Source organism: Camelina sativa, chromosome 8 (genome assembly GCF_030686135.1).
Source record: "Camelina sativa cultivar CO46 ecotype springtype chromosome 8, ASM3068613v1".
Lineage (NCBI taxonomy): Eukaryota > Viridiplantae > Streptophyta > Magnoliopsida > Brassicales > Brassicaceae > Camelina > Camelina sativa.
The window spans coordinates 23,254,251-23,281,370 of record NC_141887.1 but is presented as its reverse complement, the minus strand read 5'-3'; the positions used below and the strand labels follow the sequence as shown (position 1 = coordinate 23,281,370).

The 27,120-nt window shown below is 40.4% G+C and overlaps 1 protein-coding gene and 2 long non-coding RNA genes across 7 annotated transcripts; 1 reads left to right on the top strand and 2 right to left on the bottom strand.

Moving 5' to 3' along the window:
* Window positions 1-10,455: 10,455 nt before the first annotated feature.
* Window positions 10,456-14,909, bottom strand: LOC104707658 (disease resistance protein RPS6-like). 5 transcript variants are annotated; one of them, XM_087462160.1, is made up of 7 exons: window positions 14,256-14,859; window positions 13,654-14,190; window positions 12,388-13,507; window positions 11,967-12,263; window positions 11,445-11,852; window positions 11,018-11,352; window positions 10,456-10,923 (listed from the first exon to the last, which is right to left on the bottom strand). In XM_087462160.1, the coding sequence occupies exons 2-7, from the start codon at window positions 14,106-14,108 to the stop codon at window positions 10,911-10,913; spliced, it is 2,628 nt and encodes an 875-aa protein (XP_087318286.1). In that variant the 5' UTR covers window positions 14,109-14,190; window positions 14,256-14,859; the 3' UTR covers window positions 10,456-10,910. The 5 variants fall into 5 exon arrangements, 3 of the variants coding, with proteins under 3 accessions (XP_087318286.1, XP_087318285.1, XP_010422352.2); XM_087462159.1 differs by having other exon boundaries at window positions 10,456-11,352; XR_015564026.1 differs by lacking the exon at window positions 10,456-10,923 and having other exon boundaries at window positions 11,025-11,352; window positions 11,967-12,129; window positions 14,256-14,909.
* Window positions 14,469-20,652, top strand: LOC109125870 (uncharacterized). Its single transcript, XR_002033013.2, has 3 exons — window positions 14,469-14,677; window positions 14,792-14,880; window positions 20,165-20,652. It is a non-coding gene; the product is annotated as an uncharacterized LOC109125870 (long non-coding RNA).
* Window positions 20,653-21,010: 358 nt separating this feature from the next.
* On the bottom strand, window positions 21,011-22,762 carry LOC104707657 (uncharacterized). Its single transcript, XR_754690.3, has 3 exons — window positions 22,470-22,762; window positions 21,724-21,864; window positions 21,011-21,444 (listed from the first exon to the last, which is right to left on the bottom strand). It is a non-coding gene; the product is annotated as an uncharacterized LOC104707657 (long non-coding RNA).
* Window positions 22,763-27,120: the final 4,358 nt, after the last annotated feature.

Genomic DNA, 27,120 nt, shown 5'->3' with positions numbered 1-27,120 from the left:
GAATTATATTCGTGATGATAAGGTGTTTAAAATCCTAACACCTTTCAATACCACTATGTGGATCGAGGACGGGTTTCTATGTGTAGCCATCATCGCCAAGTTAAACAATGTATCAGGAGTCCACCTTCTATTTATGAGGTCTAGACACTACACAGACAGCATAGTTGATATTCAATACAAAATTGTCAGAACAATTCACGCGTATTCATAGTAACCCTGTACTCCCATATATTGTGGTTCTGTACTCCAGAACAGGGATTCATAATATAAAATTGATATCCACAATTTAGTACACATTTAGTCGGAAATTGTAAGTGGTTAAACACAACAACAATGAGACAAAAAGAGAGAGAGAGTCTTCCTGGATACACTACGTTAGTAATTGTTATTTACAGAATTTTTATACTTATTTGATTTTGTACTTGTTAAATGTGTCTCTTCGTATGACAAATTTACCTTCCAATATTACTATGGATGTTGGAATGATAGACTTTCCTACCATGTACCCCTGCAAGGAGGATTCAAAAAAATTTGCTACCGAATCTACAAATTGCTATTGCGAAGACATGACACAAAGCAGTTTTGATTAGACAACTCAGACCTGTCAAAATATAGAGTAGAAAAGTCGTAATAACTTTAACGTAAATGTGAGTTAAATGTTATCATTGTGCGACGGTGGACTTAAAATTATTAAAATTACCCCATTTAAAACCAATAAGGTTGTGTTGTGTCTAGTGTAAGACGCCATAACGACGATGTATTAAAAGTATCACAAAGGCGGATAAGTAGGTGTACTCCACATCTAACCCCTACACCATTGTGTTTATATAACACGTTTGTTGTTTATGTGGTACCACTACTTCATCTTTCCAACATTTGAATCTGAAAATCCCAACAATATGGCGTCTGCGAGAAAAAAAAACACAGATCTACCTGATGAGATGTTGGTTAAAATCTTCGGACATCTCGCAATTGATGGTTTTTCGTACCTTGCTCCAATATTGAAGGCGGGTCATCGAGGACTCGAAACAGCACTTAACCCCGAAGTCCTAAAGGATACTAACATATTCCACATCTGTTGGGAGCCTTAATGGTTTCAAACATCACATAACCCAAATGGTGGAGTCCAAGACGAAGGGATGCAGCGGCGCATATTCGAAAGATGCATTGAAGCAGGTAACAAAATTGCAATCTACATCGAAGGTTTGTGGGTTGTTGCCGAGGAGAGAGACATTCGGCTAGGGATTTCACTTCTAACTCGTAACGTTCCCGCAGATCCACATGCCAAACTAGCATGTGGATTTTTTTATATGTTAGATGGGAACGAGCAGATGGCGGTTCATTTTCTTCACCTCTTTGATGCTGACCACCATCCACTGAAATCGGAGAGAGCAAAGCTTATTGGGCGGGGGGGGTGTTCAACGTGTTGTGTAGATTTAAGACGGCGGTTTTAAACACTTACAAGCATTCTTTTTTGTATCATTCAAGTCCATTGATCCCTCCTCCGGAATGTGCTGTATTTTGCATAATGGACCATGGTTTCCACTCTATCAACTTTCGAGAGTATGACATGGTGTGTACCAATTGCGGCCTATGGTGGGTAGCTCACTCGATAGCTGAGATCCTGTAGTAGTGTATTTATACTTTAGGTGTTTCAACTAAACTACGATCTGAAGGTGTTGTATTATGTTCGTTATTTACATCTACTAGACTACTACAAACAGTGAAAACTGTTTGTCCATGCGTTTACGTTGTTTAGATATGTAGTATATTTGTAATATACCAACTACTGGTGTACCCTATCTTTACACCTGTTTTCATATGGTCATATCCATTTGCTTACATAACGATAGATGTACCTTTCAGGTATTCTTCATTAAAACAATTTAATGGATTGACTGACCTATTCAAGGTCACAATCCAGCCCACAAAAAAAATATAATGTCAGCGCTGTAAGCCTTATAAATTGCGGGTACATTACTTTCCATGATAATTGGGCGGAAAATTTCGGTGTTTGCATGATTACATTCATAATTACAATTAATTACATAGTGAAATAGTTGTACCTTACTGATAAAAAATTTTCAATACACAATTACGAGTAATATCTTCCACATTTATTTAGTGACAACAACACAAAGTTGAATTAGTAGTTCCTACCGCAGTAGTCGATCACTTTAGTCAGGTGCAGACATTACATACCTATTTTTAATTATACGCATCACTTTTAGTTTACGTTGAAAAATTGTGCACACCATGTTTTAAGAAACAAATGAACAGACCACAATAATACCATCGGGTGTGTACCAATATAAAAACCAAGAGAAGACCAACTCGTTTCTATTTAATTAATTAAAGTACTTTATAGACTGAAAACAATAGAAAGAGAGTTGAAAATAGTAGAAGAAATACAGAATAGGTTTGTAAACGTAGTAAAAGTATTGTAAATAAACTCCACATTCCGAAATGCAAAGATCAGCTACGAATCATCTTCTATCCTCTCACGCTGGTTGAAGTAGTCTAACCTGAGTTTGAAATCTTGCACCTCTGAAAACAACAGATCAAACAACACTTTCCAAACACCCGGTTGGCTAACCACCTCCATTCCTCCTCGTTGACCTAAAAAATGAATTAGTCACACGACTTTAGTTTTTTTGTAAGCCATTTATGGTTGGAAATATTTATAAGGTTAAAAAACTTTAATGTGAATACATTCATCCTTAAACTTAGCCCTCCAATAACGCAACACCGCAACAACTGGTTTGCCTGTGGCTAGCCAAAAATTCGTTGTTAAAATTATCCGCTGCTTCATTGTAAGCTACACATTTCAAGATATGACCCCTACATACGAAAGCAGGTATGGTATTCAGCCATTTTTAGTTACAAGGTCAAAAATTAAATAATGTGATAAATTGACTCACTCAAGGTTCCTCAAAGAAAACCGGGTCATTCGGGACTTCTCGGCAAACCGTGGAGTAGCGGGATCATCAACGAATATTGTTGGTTCGACGTCGGACACTTCCCTCATCGTATCTAACATGTCATGTAATTAGAATTATTAGTTTGGGTATGAAAATTAATAGGGTTATAGAATCATCCGAAACTGAAATGTTACCTAAGCAGCAGTTTCTGTTGAAAGCAGACCATCCATCATAAATCTTGTCGAAGTTATGGTAGTCGATGAAGTGGTTGTTCGACAAGCCATCAATGTTTTCAACAATGGTGTCAGCCGTGAATTTGATCCCGTAGTTGGTGTCGACGACCTTGACAGCGGATGTGTCATTTTCCTGCGCGAAATTTGAGATGGTTTTCCACTCATCCTCCTCAATCCTCCTACGTACACAGAACTGGGCCACTAGGTTCTCACTAATTGTTACCTGCATCTTGTCGCCCTTATGGTGTGGGGACAAAAGGTTTATTACGAATTAGTAAATCATGATTACAAAGTAAAAGTGAAGATAGTATGATTATGAGGGTTACTTACGAAAACATCGGCGATAATCAGTTCAACAGTGGAGACGTTGGCTTCCCTCTTGTTCCATTTCCTGACGATCTTAACGGAGACTTTCCAATCAGAATGCCACGTATGGAAATCGGTAAGTCTGTCGAAATGAATCATGGCTTTGTTGCGCTTATGTTTGCAGATGATGTACGGTTGTAATAGACGAATGAATATGAAACAGAGGAGTTTTTGTCTATTTTTATAACCAGCGAACGGACACCTATTGGTTTTCCCTATTGTTTCTTTTCAAACCGTCGTAACTGCAGTCTTTTAGGATATGTGTCATGTAAGTACCAGATGCGTTGTAAGTGCACATTTAACTACGCAGATACATCGCATTTAACTGAGTTATCGTTGACTCTACAGTTGATGTTATGACTACCCATTGAATTGATTCTAATATTCTGGCCAGGCCTACAATTAAATAAAGGCCCATACGATTTATAGGGCCAGATAAGGGAAGCGTCGGCGTATGTGTCTACGACTGAGAATCCAAAATATTTTACAATACTAATGGAATATGATCCGGGTTTATAAAGGTATTTAAAATTCGTACCCCTTTCAATATTACCCTGTTTGTAACTGGTTTTAAATGTCAAGGGGGGAGGGGGTACGACAAGTTAAACTATGTTGCACAACTCCATCTTGTATTGGTGAGGTGTATTGGTGAGGTGTAGAGTTGATATTAAACAATAATATATTGTGAGACAATTTCCTCGTACTCTTAGTACCCTGTACTACGGATAATGAGGTCCTGTACCCCAGCACAGGGATTGATGATATTAAAAGGAAATCAACAACTTTATAGATACTAAAACGATGAAAAATTATTACACATTTACTCGGAAATGTGGAGTGTTTAAACACAACAACTACATTACGATAAGAGAGAGTCTAGGTGGACACACACATCATAGAAGGAACGATATGTCGGACCATAAATGCAATCGCGAAGATGAATAAATGACAGAGATAAATATACAGTAGAATCCCTTAATACATTAATATGGCGATGATGGTTGCAAGAACCAAAAGCGTAAATGCGCAGCCGGATAGGAGACCATAGTAGAACGGGTATTTTTTCCGGGTTGCTGAAATCGAAGTATGGACACCATTATTTGTCTCCAATTGGTTGTCGCTAGTAGATCTAAGCTGCTTATAGAACTGCACTTCAGTCTTCATTTTGCGAATCTGGTCTCTTGCGTTAATCAAAGCCACTTTTTGCCACCCATGAGGTGGCTCGCTGTCTACCCAGGCGAAGAAATCACACCCCCTGTTGAATCTGCTATTGATCAGGGCACACTTGTAAAACTGACGCCCCGGGTTAGCGTCAGCCCACGAAGTCATTACTGCCGGAATATCGCCACAATCGCACAGGGGAGACCCTAACGGGGGGAGGGACACTGAACTAAAGCTAGGGTTGCGGTGCATGACAAAATATGTGGAAGTTTCGTTTTGTTATATTTTAAAATGATAACAAAGGGGAAAAAGGATACTTATTGAGTGGGGGATATAGTTGGGGGCGAGATTAGTGATTGTAAAGTGTCACACTTTACGAGTGTGGACTTAAAATGGGAAAACATATCTACTGTGCAGAAAATAGGGAGACGGTGGGAGGTCCTGATATGTTTGCTGACACAGGAGGGCAAGTGGTGTGCCTTTATTTATGTCAACTCTAAAGTCATATAAGTTGAGGCTGAAATAGGGTTGCGGTGCATGACAAAATATGTGGAAGTTTGGTTTTGTTATATTTTCGAATGATAACAAAGGGGAAAAAGAGATACTTATTGAGTGGGGGATATAGTTGGGGGCGAGATTAGTGATTGTAAAGTGTCACACTTTACGAGTGTGGACTTAAAATGGGAAAACTATCTACTGTGCAGAAAATAAGGAGACAGTGGGAGGTCCTGATATGATTGCTGACACAAGAGGGCAAGTGATGTGCCTTTATTTATGTCAACTCTAAAGTCATATAAATTGAGGCTGAAATAGGTTTGTCACCTACAATAGACGGCTTACTATACTAATTTATTGGTTGAAAAACTGTTCATTTTCCTTAAATATTTGTTGTGTTCCTTAATTCTCAATTTCTAAAGCCCATGATCTTCATACTATCCAGGCCGACGAAACAGCGTTTTGCCATATTAGAGGGGTACTGGATAACAAGTGAGTTTCCTTAATTATAACGGCCCACCCAATGTAGGTTTCCTTATTAATAACGGCCCAATGTAGCCCATTGGACATCTCCTAAGGACTTGTTATGCTTTCGCTTAACTACCCGTAATATCTGACCTCTCTCACATACCCACAAAGATACAAACAGCAAAACCAAACATCCCTAAATATTCCGTTTGTTTCCAAACTAAACAGGTAACAAATATGCTTCCAACATAAATGGTGGTACTTAGGAATGACGAGTAGTATCATCACACCACTAAAACTTAGTTACGTTACATTTACTACCAGATGATAACAGGTGCTGCTCCCCACATACAAAAAGATAAATTATGAGTTCTCGCTGAACCATAGCGAAACGTACTTATTGTACCATACTGAAACGTACCTTAACAGTTTGCATAGTGAACCGAACTGAACAGGTTCTAATAAAAAAAAGCGGACGCCCCTGCCTTACATATTACCTGGACATGTTGTACGGTTGTGGACAACATGTTGACATTGAGAACAAGCATGCTGTTTACGGGGCCGTTTCATCTCAAACGCCACCTCGTGGAAAGACTTCATTATGGACATCTTTGGCCTTCTTGGAGGATTCCTTACGAAAGGCAGTTTACATTTGTACTCTCTATCTTTAGTAGGAACGATGCAGGACTCATCACTAGGCATTATCGAATTCTCATAACCACGGCAGAGGTAGTCTTTGCGAAAGTATTGATGACACTGGTGTATACGAGATAGGTTAGCCTTCTCGGCGGCTGCAATGGCATGTACGCATGGAATCCTCTCCAGATCAAAACGCCTACATGAACACCTTTTATATTTAAGATTGACGACATGCATTGAGGTACCTCCACTTACTTGAAATTGATGTTTATCTATTTCTTGGACATTTAGATGCCTTGCCTCTTCAATACATTCCTGTAAAAAAATGAATGAGAATGCGTAAATGTTGATAACCCAAAGAAGCACATTATTTCCACTAACATTTTATAGTTTGAACAAACACACTATCACCCAACTAAGTGTACCCTTAAAAAACATATATCTCTATGGATATGTTTATGAATATGATACCTCTAACAGGTTCTCCACTCCTTTCGTGAGTACAGTTGGGATTCCGGCAGCTTGTTTTCTCCTACTGGCAAACCAACGTGTCAACATATTCCAAACCGCTTCTAGTAACTCCACAATTGGATACGCTCTCGCGGGACTCAGTACTTTATTTATCGATCCTGCAATGTTGCTCGTAGTGAAGTTGTACCTATCACCAGGAAACTGAGCCCTGCTCCACTTGCATACATCTGCATGCACCAAGTATGCATGCACCAAGTAAGCATGCAGTTGCGGATTCGCTTCTTGAATTTGCTGGAAGTATTGATTGAAATCAACTACACGGTAGGCTGCAGCTGCTTTTTTTACGAGCCGGAATGTTTCACTTCCGCTAAACCTCTGAATAATATTCCTGTGAAGATGATAAGTGCAGATTCCACGACTGGCCCTAGGGTATATTTTACCGATAGTTTTACCTATAGATTTATGACGGTCAGATATCAGTGCAAGACCTTCATCATCAGGAATTACACAACTCAATTGTGTGAAGAACCATTCCCAAGACTCGTCGTTCTCTGTATCAACAACCGCATAGGCCAAAGGAAATATATCAAAATTCCCATCTTGTGTTGTTGCTATGACTAGAGTCCCTTTGTATTCACCCTTCAGAAATGTTCCATCAACAACAACAACTTTCCGCATATACTTGAATCCTTGATGCAACCAGCAATCGCAATGAAAACATACTTGAATCTATCTTCCGCATCAACGTCCAGTCTCGTAAGGGTCCCCGGATTAGAGCACCTCAACCTGTATAAATATGAAGGTAACTCAGCGTATCCACTTTCAGGTGTACCCCTCACATATTCCCGCGCCTTTATAAGTGTACGATGTGCCTTCCATTAGCCAAGCTGTTATATGAAAGTGTTCAGTAAAACACATCATCATTGAACAACATCCAGTGGACAAGATTTCTATATATGTGTAGTGCACCCCAAAAAAATCAACAACTAGTCTGTAAAAAAAAAAATAAGCATCCACTACTACCATTCACGAGTTGTTATTATTCCAACTATGTCGTCAATAAATCTATAATTACACCCTCTGTACCCATTATATTACAATTTGTTATTAATTGTACCCCATACAATTATAGAAACACCGTCTATGCCCAATGACAACAAAACGTACACCTTTACATATTAGTTCATCCTATACATCCAAATTGTCCAATGATCTGTACCCATACAAAATAAAAAGAATGCATTATGTTATAAATATTTATGACTCCCACCTGTATACCATAGCGTAGGTTCAGCCCTTCTCCCACAATATTTGGCACAACCGAACCTCCGATACTACCAACAGAATCCTTGTATAAATGACCTAGGATTGGTGGTGTAGCATTACGGGTACGGGCTGATTGTTCCGTAACAGAGCATGTATGTTGACGACAATATTTGCGAATATGAAACACCATAGAATCCCCAATTTTCGAAGCTTGTAGTCTCCATTTACAACCTCCTACCCAACACTCAACGATTAGCAAACGGGGTCTTGAATCACGAACATTATAATCAAATTTCTCTAATACACATAGAACCTTCAATCTTGCCACCAACGAGGCTTTGCTTTCAAGCTTTTGCCCTATCGCTAAATCACTAACTCCCATTTCTATTTTCCTAACCTCCTTCTCAATAGCACACTTAGTGTTGCGGGTACAGGACTTTGATTCTATTTTACACACATTTTCCTCTGTACAACACCCCCCACCAACTCTGTTGTCCAATGATTCATCTCCTCCATCCGGTGCAAAATTGGAGTACAGACGATAGTCTTCATCCCCTGAACTTGCGTCATTGCTGTCGTCACAGTAATCAAATCTACTGTTCTCCTCGACATCTTCTACTTCGTCTTCTACATCCTTTCCTCCGTTAACTTCACCGTCAACCTTCCGACTCTCATACTCTACATCTTTCTTTCCCAATTCCTCTGCCTCTGCAACGAAATCATCTACAACGACTTTTGGGGTTTGGCCTTACCCTCCATGGTGTTCGGTTTAACTTCCTCGAACAAGGTTTCACAACATTTTTCTTCACTCTGAACACATAGCCGGACGGGTTCACCTCTGCACTGTCTGAGATAATTTTGAAACTGCCGATAATTATTAACAAACACTGGTGGGATATCACTTCCACTTTTTTTAAATCTTTCTAACATATAGCTCAGCTGTATTCCAGTAGTTGCTTCACATAAACCAAAGTCGTCAAACACCATAGCAGCAAAATCTTCAAACTTCGTTTCCATATCAGCATTGATGATCCTGCAACCTTTCTTATTATCAACATCAAACAACCATCGCTTTTTGTCTACCCTCCACCTCCCACATACCAAAACAATATCTTGCATTTCCGTCACCAAAAGAAGGATATTGGGAACTGATAAGCTAACGTGTTTAGCTACAGAAGTAGAACAAGAACACAATTGATTCCGATGTACAAAAACTATAAACACGATTTTTGTGGAAGCAGTCTCAGGTGATACAAGTTAAAAATGTCGTAAAGGTTCCCACATAAGTCTATCGCAACTCTATACTGGCTTTTTAATATCTCTAACAAAATTAGTACTATTTCTGGTAAGACTTACATCTTTCGAAATGGTCTACCATAACTACAAATAGTTTTGATAAATCTACCGTAACTACATATAAGTCTATCGTAACTGCATGACCGCTACTTAATCTACCATAACTATCACTTTCTCTACAACAAATTATAAGTCTACCGGTACACTATTAAAAATCTGTCAGATAGCTATGTTAGTATACCAAAAATATCTATTAAGCACTAAGTCTATCACTTATATCTGTTGCAACAGCTAATTACTCTACCATAAATATCTTTCCCACCTATTAAGTATATCAATCTACCCGCTTAAAAACTAAGTCTATCATCAAAGACAAATTGCTCTACCAAGTTAATCTAACATCATCATATATATATCTTATTAAGCGGCCATTCACATAAGTGTACCATCACTACAACTCAATATACCATTTAAATCTAGCGTACACTATAGTCTACCAACTAAATATACCAACTTTTTCCTACTATTTTATTGTACCCGATTTGTATACCATCAAACAACTGATAGACTTTCTTACACTTCCCAATATATATTTTTTTCATTAATGGCATTTTTCGTAATTGGGTTTTTTGTTTACATTGGTTCAAGGGGTATGAAGGGTACAAATCTTATTCTAGTAATTACCTACATTTTTGATCTAATCATGTAAAAAGGAAGCTTTTATGCATTATTATAGTAACTGACCCTATTATAAATAAAATCATAGTGAATCCAAATTAGCATACAGGTTCACTTAATATTTAATAAACATTCAATTTTAAAGTTTGTTTATGGTTTAGTTTTACCATATATAGTAAATATTATAATTGTTTTACCATATATATAGTAAATATTATAATTGATATATCTAAACTTAATCGAAAGTTAAAATGATATTATTTAGGGAATAGAAGAAATAATTAAAATATACTCCATATTAATATTGTAAGACAAAAAATTTTGGAAAATGTGAGATACCATGTCTATAATTTCTTTACCAAGACATTTTCATTGAATAGGTTATTTTTCTTAAAACACTCATAAAATAAAATTAGTACTCCGTACTATTAAATTTATGTTTAGAAACTCATAAGACCATCTTTAGTGGTGGTTGCTTCTCCAAATTCCTTTAATAAAAATTAATAAAAAATTACAAAAAGAGAAAAAAAAGTAAGAAATGTTGCTGCAGTTACCCAAGGTAGCAACGCTTCTCTTACATTTTAAACATCTATCAATTTTTAATTAGTTAATATTAAAATATTAATTATTTTGTTTTTGTTGAGCAATGATGAATTCCTTCTCAATAGAAATGCTCTAAAGTCTACGCAATAGAAATGGTATAAAAGAATATTTAAAACGTCTTTTTCTTTGCTGGGACCCACAGATGAAAGTAGAATAGCAAGCTCTGCAAAATTCGTGAACTCTACAAGCTGATATATAGCACAATCGATCGCGCGCCATTGATCATGAGGAAAGAAACTCTTCAGAAATGGAATAACAGGATAATCGTCCCAACTATCGTTTCGCAATCTATCCTGGAAATCCCCGCTGTCTGTCAAGTCAACCTCCTTAAGACGTTTCAAAATAATAGAAGAGTTATATTTTAAATTTTTGCATTCCTTCATACGTAGGCAATTGAGTCTAGAGAATCTATTGACCCACCAAGGAATTTCTTCAATCCCTGTTTGGTTTAGAATGAGAAGGATAATGTTTCTTGAGATATTAGGGAATACCCTCAACTTTGAGCATCCACCAAGATTGAGACAATCGAGAGATTTAAGGTTGATGTTGGTGGGTAACGTCTCTAGATTTATGCAATTTTCCATGTTCAAATAATTGAGTTGATTCAGATTCTTAATAGAGTAAGAAGGAAGCTCCACCAAACTTGAGCAGCCCTCGAGATTCATCCACTCAAGATTAGTTGCCAGCGAAAGATTTGGGATGTCTTTCAACTTTTTAGATCCCGACAAATCTATAGTTGTGAGGCATGTAAGTGGCTGTAACAAAAAACAAGGGAGAAAGTATAAAGTCTTTATAGTATTAGTTATATAACTTATAAAATTATAGAGTTGTTGTAGATATCATTTACCTGCACTCCGTCCCACAATTTGTGACTCTTGATTGCTTTCATTTGGAGAGTACACAGATTACCTAGCCGCAGGATAGAGGGGAATACTTCAATCGCTGTTTGGCTTAGATTAAGCCATGAAATATTACTTGAGATATTAGGAAATGTTCTCAGCGATGCGCATCTAGCGAGATCGAGCCTATTGAGAGATTTCAGGTTGATTCCGGATGGAAGAGCCTCAAGCTTCGTGCACCAACTCATTTCCAACACCAACAATTTATGGAGATGCCCAATAGAAGAAGTAATTTTCACCAAGCTTGAGCAATGTCTAAGCAACAATTTCTCAAGATTGGTGGCCATCGAAAGATCTGGCACTTCTTTCAGGTTCTTAGATCCTGAGAAATCCATAAGTCTGAGACCTACGAGGGGCTAAACAAATAAACAAAGACAGAGCAAACCAAAACTATGTTATTATACATCAACAATAAAAGAGTAAAACTTTTTTTTTTTTTAAGAGTATAACATATTCTTCTCAAAACTCACATGAACTCCTTCCCACAATTTCTCGAGCTTGCTATTCTGCATTTTGAGCTTAACTAGGTGTTGGGGACAAAATTTAGAAGGCAAACTTCTTAATGGGCATCCTATCCAGCTTAGTACTTTGAGTTTTGGGGGCAAATAGTTGAACCCTTCGGATATGTGCCATCTGACATTTTTATATGGTTTATTGTTAATCTTTAGAAAATAGAGATTACGCATCTTTTCAAATGCTCTCTCATGAATGTGCAACTCATCAATCCCCGACATATCCAGCAATATACCTAAGAGTTTTTTTGTACCCTGTATAATTGAAATATTGAAATAGAAAAAATCACCATCTTAACTAACAAGTTACAACAAAAACACACTGGTAGTTAGATGACATGCTTTAATAATATAGAGTGAAGATCAAAAGAAAACTTACAGTATTATCCTCAAGTACGTCGCAGATATCCTTACAATCGAACAAGAACTCTTGTTCCCCGGGTTCATTAGACTGTGTACGAACGATTTCTTTACCCATTTCTTGTACCAAACAGTGCATCCCAACAATATCCCCTCTTACATGTATGAGGGATTTATCAACTAGATTTTTCAGCCCTATTTTAACATCCAAATCACTATCTGCGAGGACCATTATGATGTAATCAATTTTTGCACCATTGAAGAGACATGCGATGTGACGAAACAACGCTTTATCTTCTCTACTATCTAACTCATCATAGCTGACTCTCAAAGTCTTCTCAATTTTTCCATCCAGTCTCTTCCGAAGCCTAGGCAGCAGATCCACCCAATCCTCTTTGCTCCTGCCTCGGAATAACGAACCAAAAACTTTAAGACCCAAAGGAAGACTACCCGCACGCTTTTGTACTTCAGAAGCAAGTCCCATGAAACCATCAGGTGGATAGTCTTGCCTAAAAGAAGATCGACAAAATATCTGAAGAGCTTGCTTTTCAGATGGGAGGCCAACATTGTAAATGCAATAAATCCCATGAGCTCTCAAAAGATGCTTATCTTTAGTAATCGCAATTATTCTGCTCCCACGTCCGAACCATTGAGTTCGACCAACCAAGGCATCTAGCACCACTTGATCATCCAAATCATCAAGAATAATAAGAAGTTTATGGTTCTTTAGTCTCTCATCCATTGCACTAATATGATCCATCTTTATGTCCTTTTTCCCAAATATCTCAGACAAGAAAGCTCCTTGGAAATGCAACTTCATATTATAGTCATCTGGGTTGGCTTTATAGTAATCCTTCCTACACTTAGATACAAAAGCAATGTCTATGTAGACACTACCTTGGAAATGACGAGAGAGTCGACTAAACAAAGCTCTTGCAATAGTAGTCTTGCCAATTCCGGAAGAACCCCAAATCCCAACCATCCTCACTTCTTCAGATTCTAAACGCAACAATGAACTCATCTCTCCTATATGATCTTCAATGCCAACAAAATCATCAACATCATCCTTTGATGGATTTAAACTCAGTTTAACTAAAACATCATTGGCGAGTTCTTCTATCATTTTTGCTTCACTATCCCTAAAAAATAACAATAATAAAAAGATCAACACACAAACATACCAAAACAAGAATCAATGGAAAATTATGCTAGATCCATTTTGCTATACTAACCCTTACAACAAGAACCAAATCAACTAATATGAAGAATCAAATCAAGAACATACCAGTTCGCAGAATGATATCCGAGAGTGTTAGCTACATCGATCAAAGCTCTCCTCCATAGATTGATCTCATCCTCTGTTCTGTTCTGACAAGTCTTCTCAAATATGTTTCCAAAATCTCCGATCTGTTTCCTAACATGAGAGGGATCCAAACCGTAAAATACCGGAATCACCACCAATCGATTGCTTTCATCTTTGCATCGAACAATCTCAAGAAGCTCATTTAAACACCAGCTTGAAGAAGCATAGTTTTTGGAGAAGATAACAACCGCGATCCTTGAATCCCTAATGGCTCGTTTAAGCTCTGGATCAAGCGATTGGCTTCTCTCGATCTCGTTATCTTTAAAAGCAATGATCAGTTTCCGATCAAGCTCCTTGAGAAAGCGGCTGAGGAATGTGTGACGAACATCTTCACCGCTGAAGCTTGGGAAGACGTCGTATATCCAATTGCGACCCATACGTACGTACCTTCTTCGTCAATGGAGCGATCTAGGACTGAGATCTTTTTTTGAGAGTCTAATCAGAGAAAAGAAGTGAGAACTCAGCTTCGTCAAATGTCGGGGTATAACTAAGGGGCCAAAATGAAATGTGATTGAAGCTTCAACAATTAAAATGTGTCATCTCCTATTGGGGTTGCTTTAGAGGTTGCTTTATATTTTTGTGTCCCAAGAATAAATCAAAAACTTCAAAAATTACTTACTTTTCAGAGAATCCTTTCCTATGGAGGAATCGGAAGCAACCTTAAAGACACGCTACGTGTCTAATTTTTGTTGGATAATGAATAAATAAAAAACATTTTTTTTCCATTTTCTTCTTTCAAGTTTTGGTGACTCTCTCTCTCTTCTCTCTTCTCTCTTCTCTCTCGACGGAAACGACTACAACCCAATCCATAGAAATCAATCGATTCAAGGTGAATCGATTGATTTTCCCGGCTTAAACACGAGAGTGGGATAACGACGGCGGATGGTGAGTCTGATTGCCTTAAAGGGACGGCGGAGTCCACCGGCGAGCGAATCGGACACACAAGGTTCGTCTTCTCCTGAGGCTTTGAAATGTTAGGGTTTCTCACCAGAATTTGTATCTAGTGATCGTGGTTGATCCGTTTCACCGGAAACATCTCTCTCTCTGTCTCTCTCTCTAGGGTTTAAACATCTCGATGGAGATACAGAGTCGCCAACCAGTATGCGGCCAAGAAGCTCTCAATCTCTCAGAGAATGCATTCTCTCAAAGGTTCCTGTTTTATATATTATTATTGCTCTAATGACTGATCTACGAGTTTTGCTATTCAATTCCTAAAGCACAGTCAGTGATTAGCAATCATAATCTCAATCCAAATCTTTGTTTTTCGTTTTTGATTTTTTTGGAACTTACTTATCATATATATCCACCATTGATCTATCAAGTATATCTAAAACTTATGCTTTAGTACAGTTTTGACGCTGCTCTTAGGTAATTGATGTTAAGTTGAGACTTAAGAAAGATAGAAGAGATGAGAAAGATGAGATATTGACCTTGGCGGCCTTGGAATAAGAGAGAAATAAGGAAATGTTTTTACTGTTCATTCATAAGATAAGGATACCCTAATAATGGACATCCTTTAAATACAACCTTAGTTTAGGTCAACAATTAACCGACACAATATTATTATTGAACCCTCTCTTTCTAACCGAGACTCTCCCTTCTTCTTTGACTCTTAGCCACTTTCTGTTGACTTCTTCCTTAACCACACTCTAGCCTTCCTTCCCCTTGTTCTCTTCTTCTTCTTCATAAACACCAATGCTACTCTCAACCTATCAATATCTCCGGGTAATGAACTGACCTTGTCCTCAAGGTCGAACTCAGGAAACTGCTCCATTATTACTGTTAGCGGTTCCCAAGTCGACTCGAAATCAGGCAATCCCTTCCACTAAATCTTAACCTCTGTTTCATTACCCTTCTTCGGACGTCGCACATCAACCACTGCTTCTGGTTCATCTAACCATTCAAGACTTGGAGACAAACAAGCCGGAAGATCTTGGGCGGTTTGATCCGACGGCACTGCAGCCTTCAACTGGGATACATGGAACACTGGGTGAATCTGACTGTGGGTCGGTAATTCCAGCTTGTAAGCAACCCTGCCAATGCACTCGGTGATTTGATACGGACCAAAGTATCGCTGAGACAATTTCTGATTCCTTCGCCCTACCACAGAGTTTTGACGGTATGGACGTAACTTCAAATAAACCCAATCTCCTACAGCAAACGACACCTCTCTTCGATGTTTGTTGGCTTCTCTCTGCATTTTAGATTGAGCTAGTTCCATGTTCTCCCTCAGCTCTACCAACAACGCATCCCTATCCTTCAACAGCTCCTCAACTTCAACATTAGCCGAGGGTGTGTCCCTGTACCTCAATAACTTAGGTGGTTCTCTCCCATACACCGCAAAGAAAGGTGATGTCTTGATAGTTGAGTGATAGGAAGAGTTGTACCAATACTCAGCCCACGGCAACCAATGCACCCATGAGGTTGGTTTCCTACTCACAAAGCATCTTAAGTACGTCTCTAAACACCGGTTGACGACCTCAGTCTGACCATCCGTTTGTGGGTGATATGTTGTGCTTCGATGCAGAGTAGTTCCTTGGTTCTTGAATAACTCACACCAAAAGTGACTGAGGAACACCTTATCTCTGTCAGATACGATGTTATCTGGAAACCCATGGAGCTTGACTACCTCTTTGATGAAAGTCTCAGCCACTGACTTTGCGTTGAAAGGATGCTTCAAGGCAATGAAGTGTCCATACTTGCTAAGCCGGTCTACGACTACCAAAATGACAGAGAATCCCTTGGAAGATGGTAGCCCTTCAATGAAATCCATGCTGATATGAGACCAAATTTGCGATGGAATTGGCAAAGGTGACAATAAGCCGGCTGGAGTCAGTGTCGAGCTTTTGGTCTCCTGACAAGTTTGGCAATTCATGATGAACCTTGCAACATCTTTTCTCATTCCCCACCAGTAAACCTCTTGAGACAGTCGTTTGTACGTTTTCAGTGCTCCTTCATGGCCTCCTACTGTGCTAGAGTGGAACTGCTCAAGTAATTCAGAAATGAACCCTGATCCTCGTGGTATGACCAACCGCCCATCCTTAAACAACAACCCTTTCTCCAACTTGTACCCCAGCTTAGAAGGCTTCTTTAGCAGTTGGTGTCCAAACAAACCCGTTCTTCTTGAGAAGCTCAGTTAGAGGTCTGCAAATCTGCCCATAGTTCCTGATAAATTTCTTGTAGTACCCGGTTAACCCCAAGAACCCTCGCAACTCTATTACATTCTTAGGGTTTGGCCAATTCGTCATGGCTGCAATCTATTCTGGATCCGCAGCTACACCTTTCCCTCATATGATATGGCCTAGGTATGAAATCTCTGAACTCCCAAAAGAACACTTCTTCTTGTTGGCATAGAATCGATTATGTACCATCAGCTCCAGGACTACGTTCAAGTGCTGCAAATGACTTTCTAGATCTGGACTGTAGACGAGTATGTCGTCGAAAAACACGAGTACAAACCGTCTCAAGTGGGGCCTGAAAAGGTCATTCATTATAGACTGGAACGTCGATGGTGCATTCGAGAGCCCAAATGGCATTACCATGAACTCGTAATGAGTCTTAAAGGCAGTCTTCTCCACATCACTGCTCCTTATTCTGATCTGGTGATAGCCTGACTTCAAGTCTATCTTCGAAAAAATGGTGCCTCCCTTGAGTTCGTCCAACAATTCTTCGATGATAGGAATGGGGTAACGGTCCGGAATGGTGGCTCTGTTCAACGCTCGATAATCAACACAGAATCTCCATCCCCTATCTTTCTTCCTAACCAGGAGAACCGGACTCGAGTATGGACTGATGCTTGGTCGTATGACCCCTGCTTCTAACATCTTCTTAACCAACTTCACGATCTCGTTCTTCTGAGTAAAGGAGTAGCGATACGCTCTGACGTTGATTGGAGGTGTGCCTTCATGGAGAGTGATAGCATGTTCGCGGTTTCGAGCTGGTGGTAATCCCCTTGGAGGCTCGAACACGTCTGTAAATTTAGACACTAGCTCAACTATTGCAGCATTCTCCTTTTCATAATTGTTTTGCTCGCTCCCTTCGAACAAAGCCTGCAATTCAAGAAGGTAAACGTCTCCTTTCTCCCTTTTGATGACCTTCCTCATTGCCTTGTATGAAATTTATCCCTTAGATAGGCTGGGATCCCCAACGATCGTCACCCAGGAGTTGTGGATCTTCCAGCTGAGTTTCAACAATGCCCAGTTTGTCTTGGTATCACCCAACGATGCCAGCCACAGGTATCCCAACACGACATCAACGCCCTCTTCCAGATCAAACAACAAGTATTCTACCATTATCTCGACTCCTTGGATTTCCAACAAGATGCCAGAGCATCTACCCTTACTCTTGCAAACTTGGCCATTAGCCATTTTCACTCCGAACTTACGCGTTGGTGTCACCTGCAGACCAAGTTATGCTACGAGCTTATCGGAGACGAAGTTGGTGGTTGCTCCCGAATCAAGCAAAATCACCACCCCTTTGGGGCCTATGTTTCCTCGCAACATCAACGACTGCTCCCAGTTATACTTCCCATAGAATGTAGGGTCTCCACCTCTGGCCTGATAGCAGTTGTTCTTCTTCTTGCTGCTCTGTTTGGTCTGCCTCACAGTCCTCCGTTACATCCTCACCTTCCGTGACTTCTAGGCATTTCAGCTTCGGCTTACACCTATGACTAGGGAACCATTTATCTCCACAATGCCTGTAAGGGTTAAACCCACGGTTCTCCCCACTCACCCCTGGTTTCTTGTAGTCATTGCCACGAGTGAAGGATGGGTTTGTAGGACGGTGTGGTTGCGAAAAGGAGGGTGTTATCGCCACCTTAGGTTGGGTTCGAGCCATAGAACCACCAGACTCACTGTCCTGTGGTCTACACCTCACCACTTGGTCGCGTATGCTCTTCCTGAGCCCTCTTAAAAACGCTGACTCCAACACATCGTCAGGGACGTGGGGTAGCTCGACCGTCAGCTGCTCAAACCTTTCCGTGTACTCATCCACGCTCCCTGTTTGGCACAACTGCAACAAGTGGTCGACCGTAGAGTTACCTTTGCTCGACTTAAAACGTTCTCGGTACTTGTCCTTAAAAATCTTCCAGTTGACGATTCCCTCGCGTTTGTGGTAACACCTCCACCACGTAATAGCTTTGCCAGTCAAACAGCAAATGATCTCGTCTAACTTTTCATGCTCGGGGGTCTGATTTGCGACCAAACACTTCTCGATCCGGAATAACCAGTCATTTGGGTTACTGTCGTCCCCCGTCGGTAGATCGACTCGTCTGTAAGGGGTCTCAACCCTTTGGAAAAGCAAATCGACCCTTTGGTGTGGAGACTCCATCCTTGGAGGAATGGTTGGCGGAGGTAAAATCCCTTCCGTCGGTCGCGGGGTCACATAGGTGAACCCCTTCTCATGACCGACTTGTTCCTCAGGCAAAGGAGTCGTGCCAGACGTATGAGGGTGTTGTCCTGCAATCGGTGTGGAGAAACCCACCGAAGTGGTAGATCTACTCTCAAGCGGTCGCGGGGCGAAAGCACCAACGGTCAAGATCAACTCTTGCATCGATTCCTTGATCCATTGGATGTCAGTGTCGTGGCGAGCGTTGATCTGATCCTGCGATTCAGACTGCCGAGAATGTTCAGTAGCGCGTGACTCGAGTTCGGAGGTAGTGGTACGCGGCTCCGGAGTAGACGCCATAACTCTCAATGAAGAAGCACCAATTTGTTAAGGTGAGACTTAAGAAAGATAGAAGAGATGAGAAAGATGAGATATTGACCTTGACCGCCTTAGAATAAGAGAGAAGTAAGGAAATGTTTTTACTGTTCATTCATAAGATAAGGATACTCGAATAATGGATCATCCTTTAAATACAACCTTAGTTTAGGTCAACAATTAACCGACACAATATTATTATTGAACCCTCTCCCTCTAACCGAGACTCTCCATTCTTCTTTGACTCTTAGCCACTTTCTGTTGACTTCTTCCTTAACCACACTCTAGCCTTCCTTCCACTTGTTCTCTTCTTCTTCTTCATAAACACCAATGGTACTCTCAACCTATCAATTGATTACTCATATCCCTCATAGAGATCTTTGAGAAATTAGCAGATTTACTAAATATAGAGAATGTGAAGTTCTTGGTGAAGAATTTGTCGTTTTTGGTTATGTTAATTATGAAGGGGAAACTAGTAAACATGTTTTTTGAACAACAAGGTACTCACATTCGTTGATACAACACGTATGTTAATTATCTCTATATGTTCAATCATTGATACTATCTATGGTAGGATCTTTAGAAGCATCCCACTCTTGGCTTCTTGTGTTCCTCTCTAAAAGACCAAAAAAAAAAAAAACTCGCTGATTAAACTATTATAAACTTACGTATAATGAATGATTTGCCGATTGTTATCTCTTGTGATGTTTTTTTTTTTGGTTTAATAATGCAGGGAGCCTTCCATGGTGTGACGTTGAACTGAGTTTAGCCTCTTCTTGCTTCCAGAGAACAGCTATAGATGTCCTAAATCTCTTGTTTCTCTCAATCTTGTGGTTGCTGCTATATGTCGTGTTATTACTAGCTTCGTTTTGCTTGGTGTTATCCGATGATGATCAAGAGCCTTTGATTTCTCATTTCAAGATTAGAGAGAGTGATCGATGGGAAGATGAAGATTGAGGAAAGACCATTTGATCAAGTTAAGCAAGCCATTACGCTTGGACTGACAAACCACCATTGAAGCAACCAACCTTGACGCAGATTTATGACTTGGTGTCTTCTTTGTATGAGTCTAGTTTAAGACATGAATGAGAGAGACGAGAGTTTAATCTTTATTTGCTTTGTTTTCGATTTTCAGACATGTTTAGGATTTGAAAGTCTGTATTTTTTTTTCTTTGTTATGATTACTGCAAGTATCAGAATGAGCACATTAATGTTTTTCAACTTGCAAAGCAGTTTCAGTTTTATGATTGAGAAACCTTCATAGGTTTCTCTAGTGGAAGGTGAGTTTGGTTTAAGTTGCTATTGAACTGATTTAATTAGTTTAATATAAATTATATGATTACTTTGTTTTTGAGCAACTTAGATGGGTTGCTCCACTGGAGATGGTCTAAGAGCATTCACATCGGTATACTTTTTAATGGTGTCTTAAATATAAAATAACATTAAATTTAATATTAATCTAATCAAAACATCTTAGTAACTTTGTATCATTATTTTTCTCTCCATTGGTGATCCCTAAATGTGGGGGTCTTAAGAATTTAAAACCTGCAACCAGCTAACGATTTCCTTATGATGCTAATTGAGAAATAAAGCATTTTCGAAATATGATAATTGAGAACAGAAACAGCCTCTAAAAAACCATCAGTAAAACATGTATTCTCTTATTTTGATCGTTTCTGCAATATTATGATTCAAATCTCATCACCAACTAAACATTCTGCAATATGCATCTCACGAACTTGAGGACCGCTGGGACGACCTCCTCCTCTTCTCTGCATCACCGTTGGTTCCTGGGCTCAGCTCATTTACCTTGGTGAACACATGCTTCATCAAAGCTAGAAACCATTTTAATAACAAACCTAGAAATTAGCCATAAACAAGTCTCCTTCATGTCACTTCTTCTAAAATTGTTGCTCCTTCCCCTGCTTTTCGCCAACTGTTTTTTTCCGGCTGAAGCAACTGTACTAGTAGAGTCTTATTCTTCATAACCATTACCAAAAACGAAAGCATCTCCTGCATACACCAATGGGAGAAATTAGAGAACATAGATAAAGGTTAATAGCAGCAGTTTATTGCCTAAACTGAACAATAGTCTATTTGAGTGAAGGTTGGGTTTTATCAATTACAAAACAAAAAGATAGAAGCGATATAATGGTAGCAACCCAAGGCAACTTAATCAAAAAACAAATCTGTTTAGTTTACTGAGACATTTGTGCTAGAGAATGTAGCTTTGTTCTCAAATTCTTTTCAGCAGAGACAAAGTAGTAAGTATACAGAGACAAAGTCACATACCATGATGTCAAATTGCTCTGGTTTCATGGTCAACATATCTTCTTCAAAATCACAACATTTCCCTAATTATGATGGTCATGAGGATGATATGCTCACAAACTATCAAAGTTCACCATGACATTGCTTAACAGTAAGAAGCAACTGCATAAAGAACAAACAAAACTCAGATACTTTATTATATAGTGATAATTCATTGCAAAGAAAAAACACAGACATTTTATTCCTTCCATCAACTAACTATATAACTTGCCGAGAGAGATTTCATTAAATAAGGAGTGGTGTGAGTTAGTTCTAACTACATGGCCTCATGAGACTAACTAAGACGACAAAAAAAAGGTTCAAACTTCACATAATATGATTCGGATTTCAAAGCAATTCCCACAAACTTTACACAATTTGATTCCGATTCTATAGCAATTCTCACAAACCAATCGAAAGGAACCAAGCTGAGAATGGTGAAAACCCATGTACTTGTCTATCCTAAGAGCCCATCATCCTTCCCTCTTAAAATTATCATCAGCATTATCATATCATATAAGCCTAATACATGTCTTCTACAACCTTGAGCTGATCTAGCAAAAGCTTGTACAGCCATAGGATTACAAAGCAAAGAGTAATCAACATTACAAAACCAACAGTCCAGTTTTAACCACTAAAATCATCCACACCAGCAATTTCTATACCGAATAAAATTAAAAATAGCAGTCAAATGGAAGAGATATAAGGAAGAAGATAAGCATACTTACCCGGAGAAGCGACACCCGACGGTAATGGCGGAGAGCAACAACGACATTTCTCATCGTCTGCGACAACACGAACGAGACGACGTCGTTCTGAAGAACATGCGAAAATCCCATAGTCCATCTGAAGTGAATTCATACTTTTGAGAGTATCTCTCTCCATGTTACGGATCGATTCATCAGAGAGGGATATAGCTTTTGTGTCGGATTCGAATATAATCGAAAGACGAAGATACTTTTTGCGGAGGAAGAAATGAAAAAAAATTATTATCACTGACCAATGTCATGTTGATCAATACTATTTGCAAAATAATTTTTTTTTTCTTTTTATTAATTGCTCTTTTTTCTAGAGCACTTTAATGCTGTCGTTTTCTTTTTTGTCAAACACTTTAATGCTGTCGTTTACTAGCTATATCAAATTTATAAGTATTTAACGTAAGTTCAAGGTTTCCGAGCTGGAGGCTCAGGTAGCGGAGTTCTTCCGGTTAGAATCGGTAAATGCCAAAAACATGAAGAAGGCCGAGCAGATTCGATCCCAGATGAAGAAAGCTGAGCTTCAAGTACTCGACCTCGGGATCGCCAACGAGGACCTCAGGGGGAAACTGAAGAAGGAAGGTGATCTTTTTTATGAGGCCTCGGAGAAAAAGAAGGCTACCAAGAACAGGCTTCATGAGGTCGAACTCCACAATCAACTCTTGAAGGCCGGCAATAGCTGCGAGATGGAGAAGGTTCGGAGAGAAGAGCGCCAATCAATGAGACGATCCCTTCGTCCCTTGATAGAGGATGTGAAGGCGCATTTTGAGGAGAGGGAGCGTCTAATCCTGGCTCTGATAAGGGCTGCTGAGATTAAGGTGAACCGAATGCTGGTCGAGGAGATCTTGAAGGGAGAGATTGAAGACCTTGAGGCTGAGCTTGAATCTATTTGGGCTGACGAGGAGAAAGCCGACAGCGATGTCGCGAAGGTAACCCTCCGTGACTTTGATATTTCAGCCTTCTCCAACCTCTTGGCAGACTCTCCCCCTGAATTGCTGTGCAGAAAGCCCAGACTGAGCATCGTAATCGATAAATCTGGGACTAACATCGGGCAGATGTCGAACCAGGAATTGGAGGTGATCCGAGCTAACACTCCCAAGGTAGTCGCGCCCGAAGTGTCACTGTCCGAGCTTTTCCCTGATGTTCCTGAAGAGGTGGTTGCAAGCACCGTGGATCGCAGTTTGGGTCCGGATCCTCCCTCTATTTCGTGAACTCTCTCTTTGGGGTTGTTTTGGGCCTGTATGGCTCCCCCTTTTGTTGTTGTTTTTCTTTTTGACTCGGTTTGGGAGTTTTTGGTCTTGGTGACCCTCCCACAATACTATCTATTTTATTAGCTTGAATTTTTTTTTCTTTACATACTGCCTACCCAACACTTATTTTGCAAAGTGCGAAGAAAAAGGTAGGAATCTGTACTCCGCTAAGGTTCACGAAGCGAAGTAACTCACATGATAACCTTAACTTAGCGAAATAATTTTTCTGACAAAGAATCATGAAATTGACTTAGAGCCAGTAGAAAATTGGAGTCTTAAAGTTTGGCGATGTGCGTAATCGGCCTTGGTCGAAAGGTAGTATGAAGTTATTTTTCGATTTTTAAGGTTTAATACAAAGTAAGACTTCAGTTTTAAAGTTTGGCAAACTTCAAGTTTGATTTACGAAGTCACCACCGGTTAAAATTTAGTACGAAGTATGACTTCGGTTTAAACATGACGTGAGGTGAGACTTTAATTCTTAGGATAATGCGAGGTGGCATTCCAACAAGAGATGATATGAAGTGGAACTTCGGTTTAGGGGTACGAAATGAGACTTTGGTTTTAAGATACGAAGTGAGACTTTGGTTTTAAGATACGAAGTGGGACTTTGGTTTTTGAGCGTACGAAGTGGGACTTCGGTTTAGTGGTACGAAGTGAGACTTCGGTTTTGAGATATAAAACAAAGCATGTGAATGCTTAGTTAAACTTTCGAATTTTATTTTAAAAAGTAGCTGGACCCATAAATGGGCTGCCTACGTACCCTCTTCGGGATCAAGCCAATCATAATTCGATACAAGGTTAAAATCGAACAAAATGTAAAAACATTTAATATGTAAAGAATTCCAGGACCTCGGGACGGGTTTCCCATTTGAATCCTCTAGCCGGTAGATGTCGTTCCGAACTTCGCAAGTGATCTTGTACGGACCTTCCCAATTGATTCCCAACTTTCCTGCATTATCCTCTTCGGTGTTTTTGTGGACCATCCGAAGGACTAAATCGCCAAGTGCCAAATGCCTGCCTCGGACCCTGGAGATGTAATAGCGGGCAACGACATTCTGGTTGTTCTGCATTCGAACCGAAGCTCGATCTCGACACTCATTTATGACATCGAGTTTGTCCTATAGAAATTCTTCATTCTCCATGGCCCGAAGTGGATTCAGAGTCGTACGGACTCCGGGTACCTATATGTCAGTTGGGACTATAGCGTCAACTCCATAAACCAAAGAAAAGGGAGTCTCATTAGTAGCTCGGCGAGGTGTTGTACGGATTGCCCAAAGTACGCTTTGCAGCTCGTCTGGCCAGCATCCTTTGCGAGAATCGAGCCGTTTCTTTAAGTTAGCCAATATGACCTTGTTCATTGCTTCACCTTGCCCATTGCCTTTTGGATAACGAGGAGTTGACTTGCTGAGACGTATTTTCCACTTCGCACAGAAACTTTCAAACTGCGAGGAGATGAACTGCGGGCTATTGTCTGTGACGATTTCGTGTGGAACACCGTACCGGTAGATTATGCTTCTTAACATGAACTGCTCTACTTGCTCGCTTGTCACTTTTGCATAGGCCGCTGCTTCAACCCATTTGGAGAAGTAATCAGTGAGGACCAGCACGTGCTGAACTCCTCGCGGTCCTCGATGTAAAGGGCCAATGATGTCCATAGACCATTTCATGACCGGATAAGGTGCAGACACAGTGGATAAGAGCTCGGTAGGCTGGTGGATTGACGAAGCATGTTTTTGACATTTCTCACAAGTTCGAGTGTATTCCTAGCAGTCCGCAACCATGGTGGGCCAAAAGTATCCTTGTCTTTTGATTTTGAAGGCCAGGGTCCATCCTCCGGAGTGGTTTCCATTGGGGACATTGTGAACAGTTTGCATTAATGTCGCGGGCTCTTCACCATAGACACACATTAAGTAAGGACCTGCAATACTTCGGCGTAAGAGTGCTCCGTTATAGATGCAATACCGTGCACTAACAATTTTGAGTTTCCTAGCTGCCCACTTGTCAGCTCGGAGTTCATCCTTTTCCATGTAAGCCCAGATCGGGCTCCGCCAGTCTCCTGCTCCCCAATTGTTGGTGTTTGTGTTGCCTGAGGGCGAGGTGGGAGTTCAGGTAGGTCAAGAATTGGTGGACCAGGCATTGTTGGTGTTTGGGTGAGTTTGTGCTCGCCTGTAGGTGAATGAGTAGCTTCCATAGCTGCCGCGCTGGATGCCGAATCTACCCCTGGGGAGAAGTCGGACACTGCCGCTCGAGCTATTTCCTCAGCAGCTATCTTTTTCTTCATTGCCCGAGTTACCACATGCGAACTCTCTAAACGTATACTTGGGAATTCGATGACCTCCACTGGGATAATTCATGTAGTTGCGGGGTCCGAAGTCGAAGCCAACACTGCTAAAGCGTCTGCGACGGAGTTCTCATCCTGTGGGATCTTAGTGATTTTGAAATCGTCGAACTTAGCTGCTAACTCCCAGGATGCTGCTAGGTAGGCTTCCATGCGCCCATCCTTAGTCTCAAATTCTCCCAGAAACTGGTTGGTGACCAACTGCGAATCACAAAAAGCCCGGAGCTTTCGTACACCAATTCCTACTGCGAGAACCGGCCAGAAAATACTCATATTCGGCTTTGTTGTTCGATGCACTGAACGCTAGGCGAAACGACTGCTCGATCACTTCACCGGTAGGGGAGGCGAGGCGAACCCCAATTCCTACGCCCGTCCTAGAAGACGCACCGTCCACATGTAAAGTCCATGGGACCTCGATATTGTCTTCCACCGAACTGGCGAGTGGGAGCACTATAAGGAAATCTGCTAGTACTTTCGCTTTAGCACAAGTTTGGGTTCCAAACTCGATGTCGTACTCGCTAAGCTCGACTGACCACTTAGCTAATCTGTCGGACTGGCTCGGACTGTGTAGCACTGTTCGAAGTGGTTGTCTTGTTAGGATGACGATCAAGACTGAGTGGTTCTCCTTACTCAGGCTTTGCCAAGACTGGAGGTTCAGATAGGTATGCTTTGAGCTGAGCTAATGCTTCTTTGCACTTCGCATCCCACGCGAATTTTTTCCCTCCCTTTTTCAGCAGCTGGTAGAACGGGAGGCACATGTCCGTCGATCGAGAGATAAAACGATTGAGAGCTGTGATCCGTCCGTTAAGACGTTGTACTTCTCGTAATGTCCTTGGGGAACTCATGGATAAGAAAGCGTTGATCTGCCTCGGGTTCGCTTTGATCTCCCGCTCTCCAGATGGAACTGCGAAAGTACACTTTGTGGGGTTAAGTTTCATTCCGAACTGGTTCAGAATGTCGAAACAAACTTTCAAATCTGTAAGGTGCGAGCCGGCTTCCATGGATTTCACCAGCATTTCGTCAATGTAGACCTCCA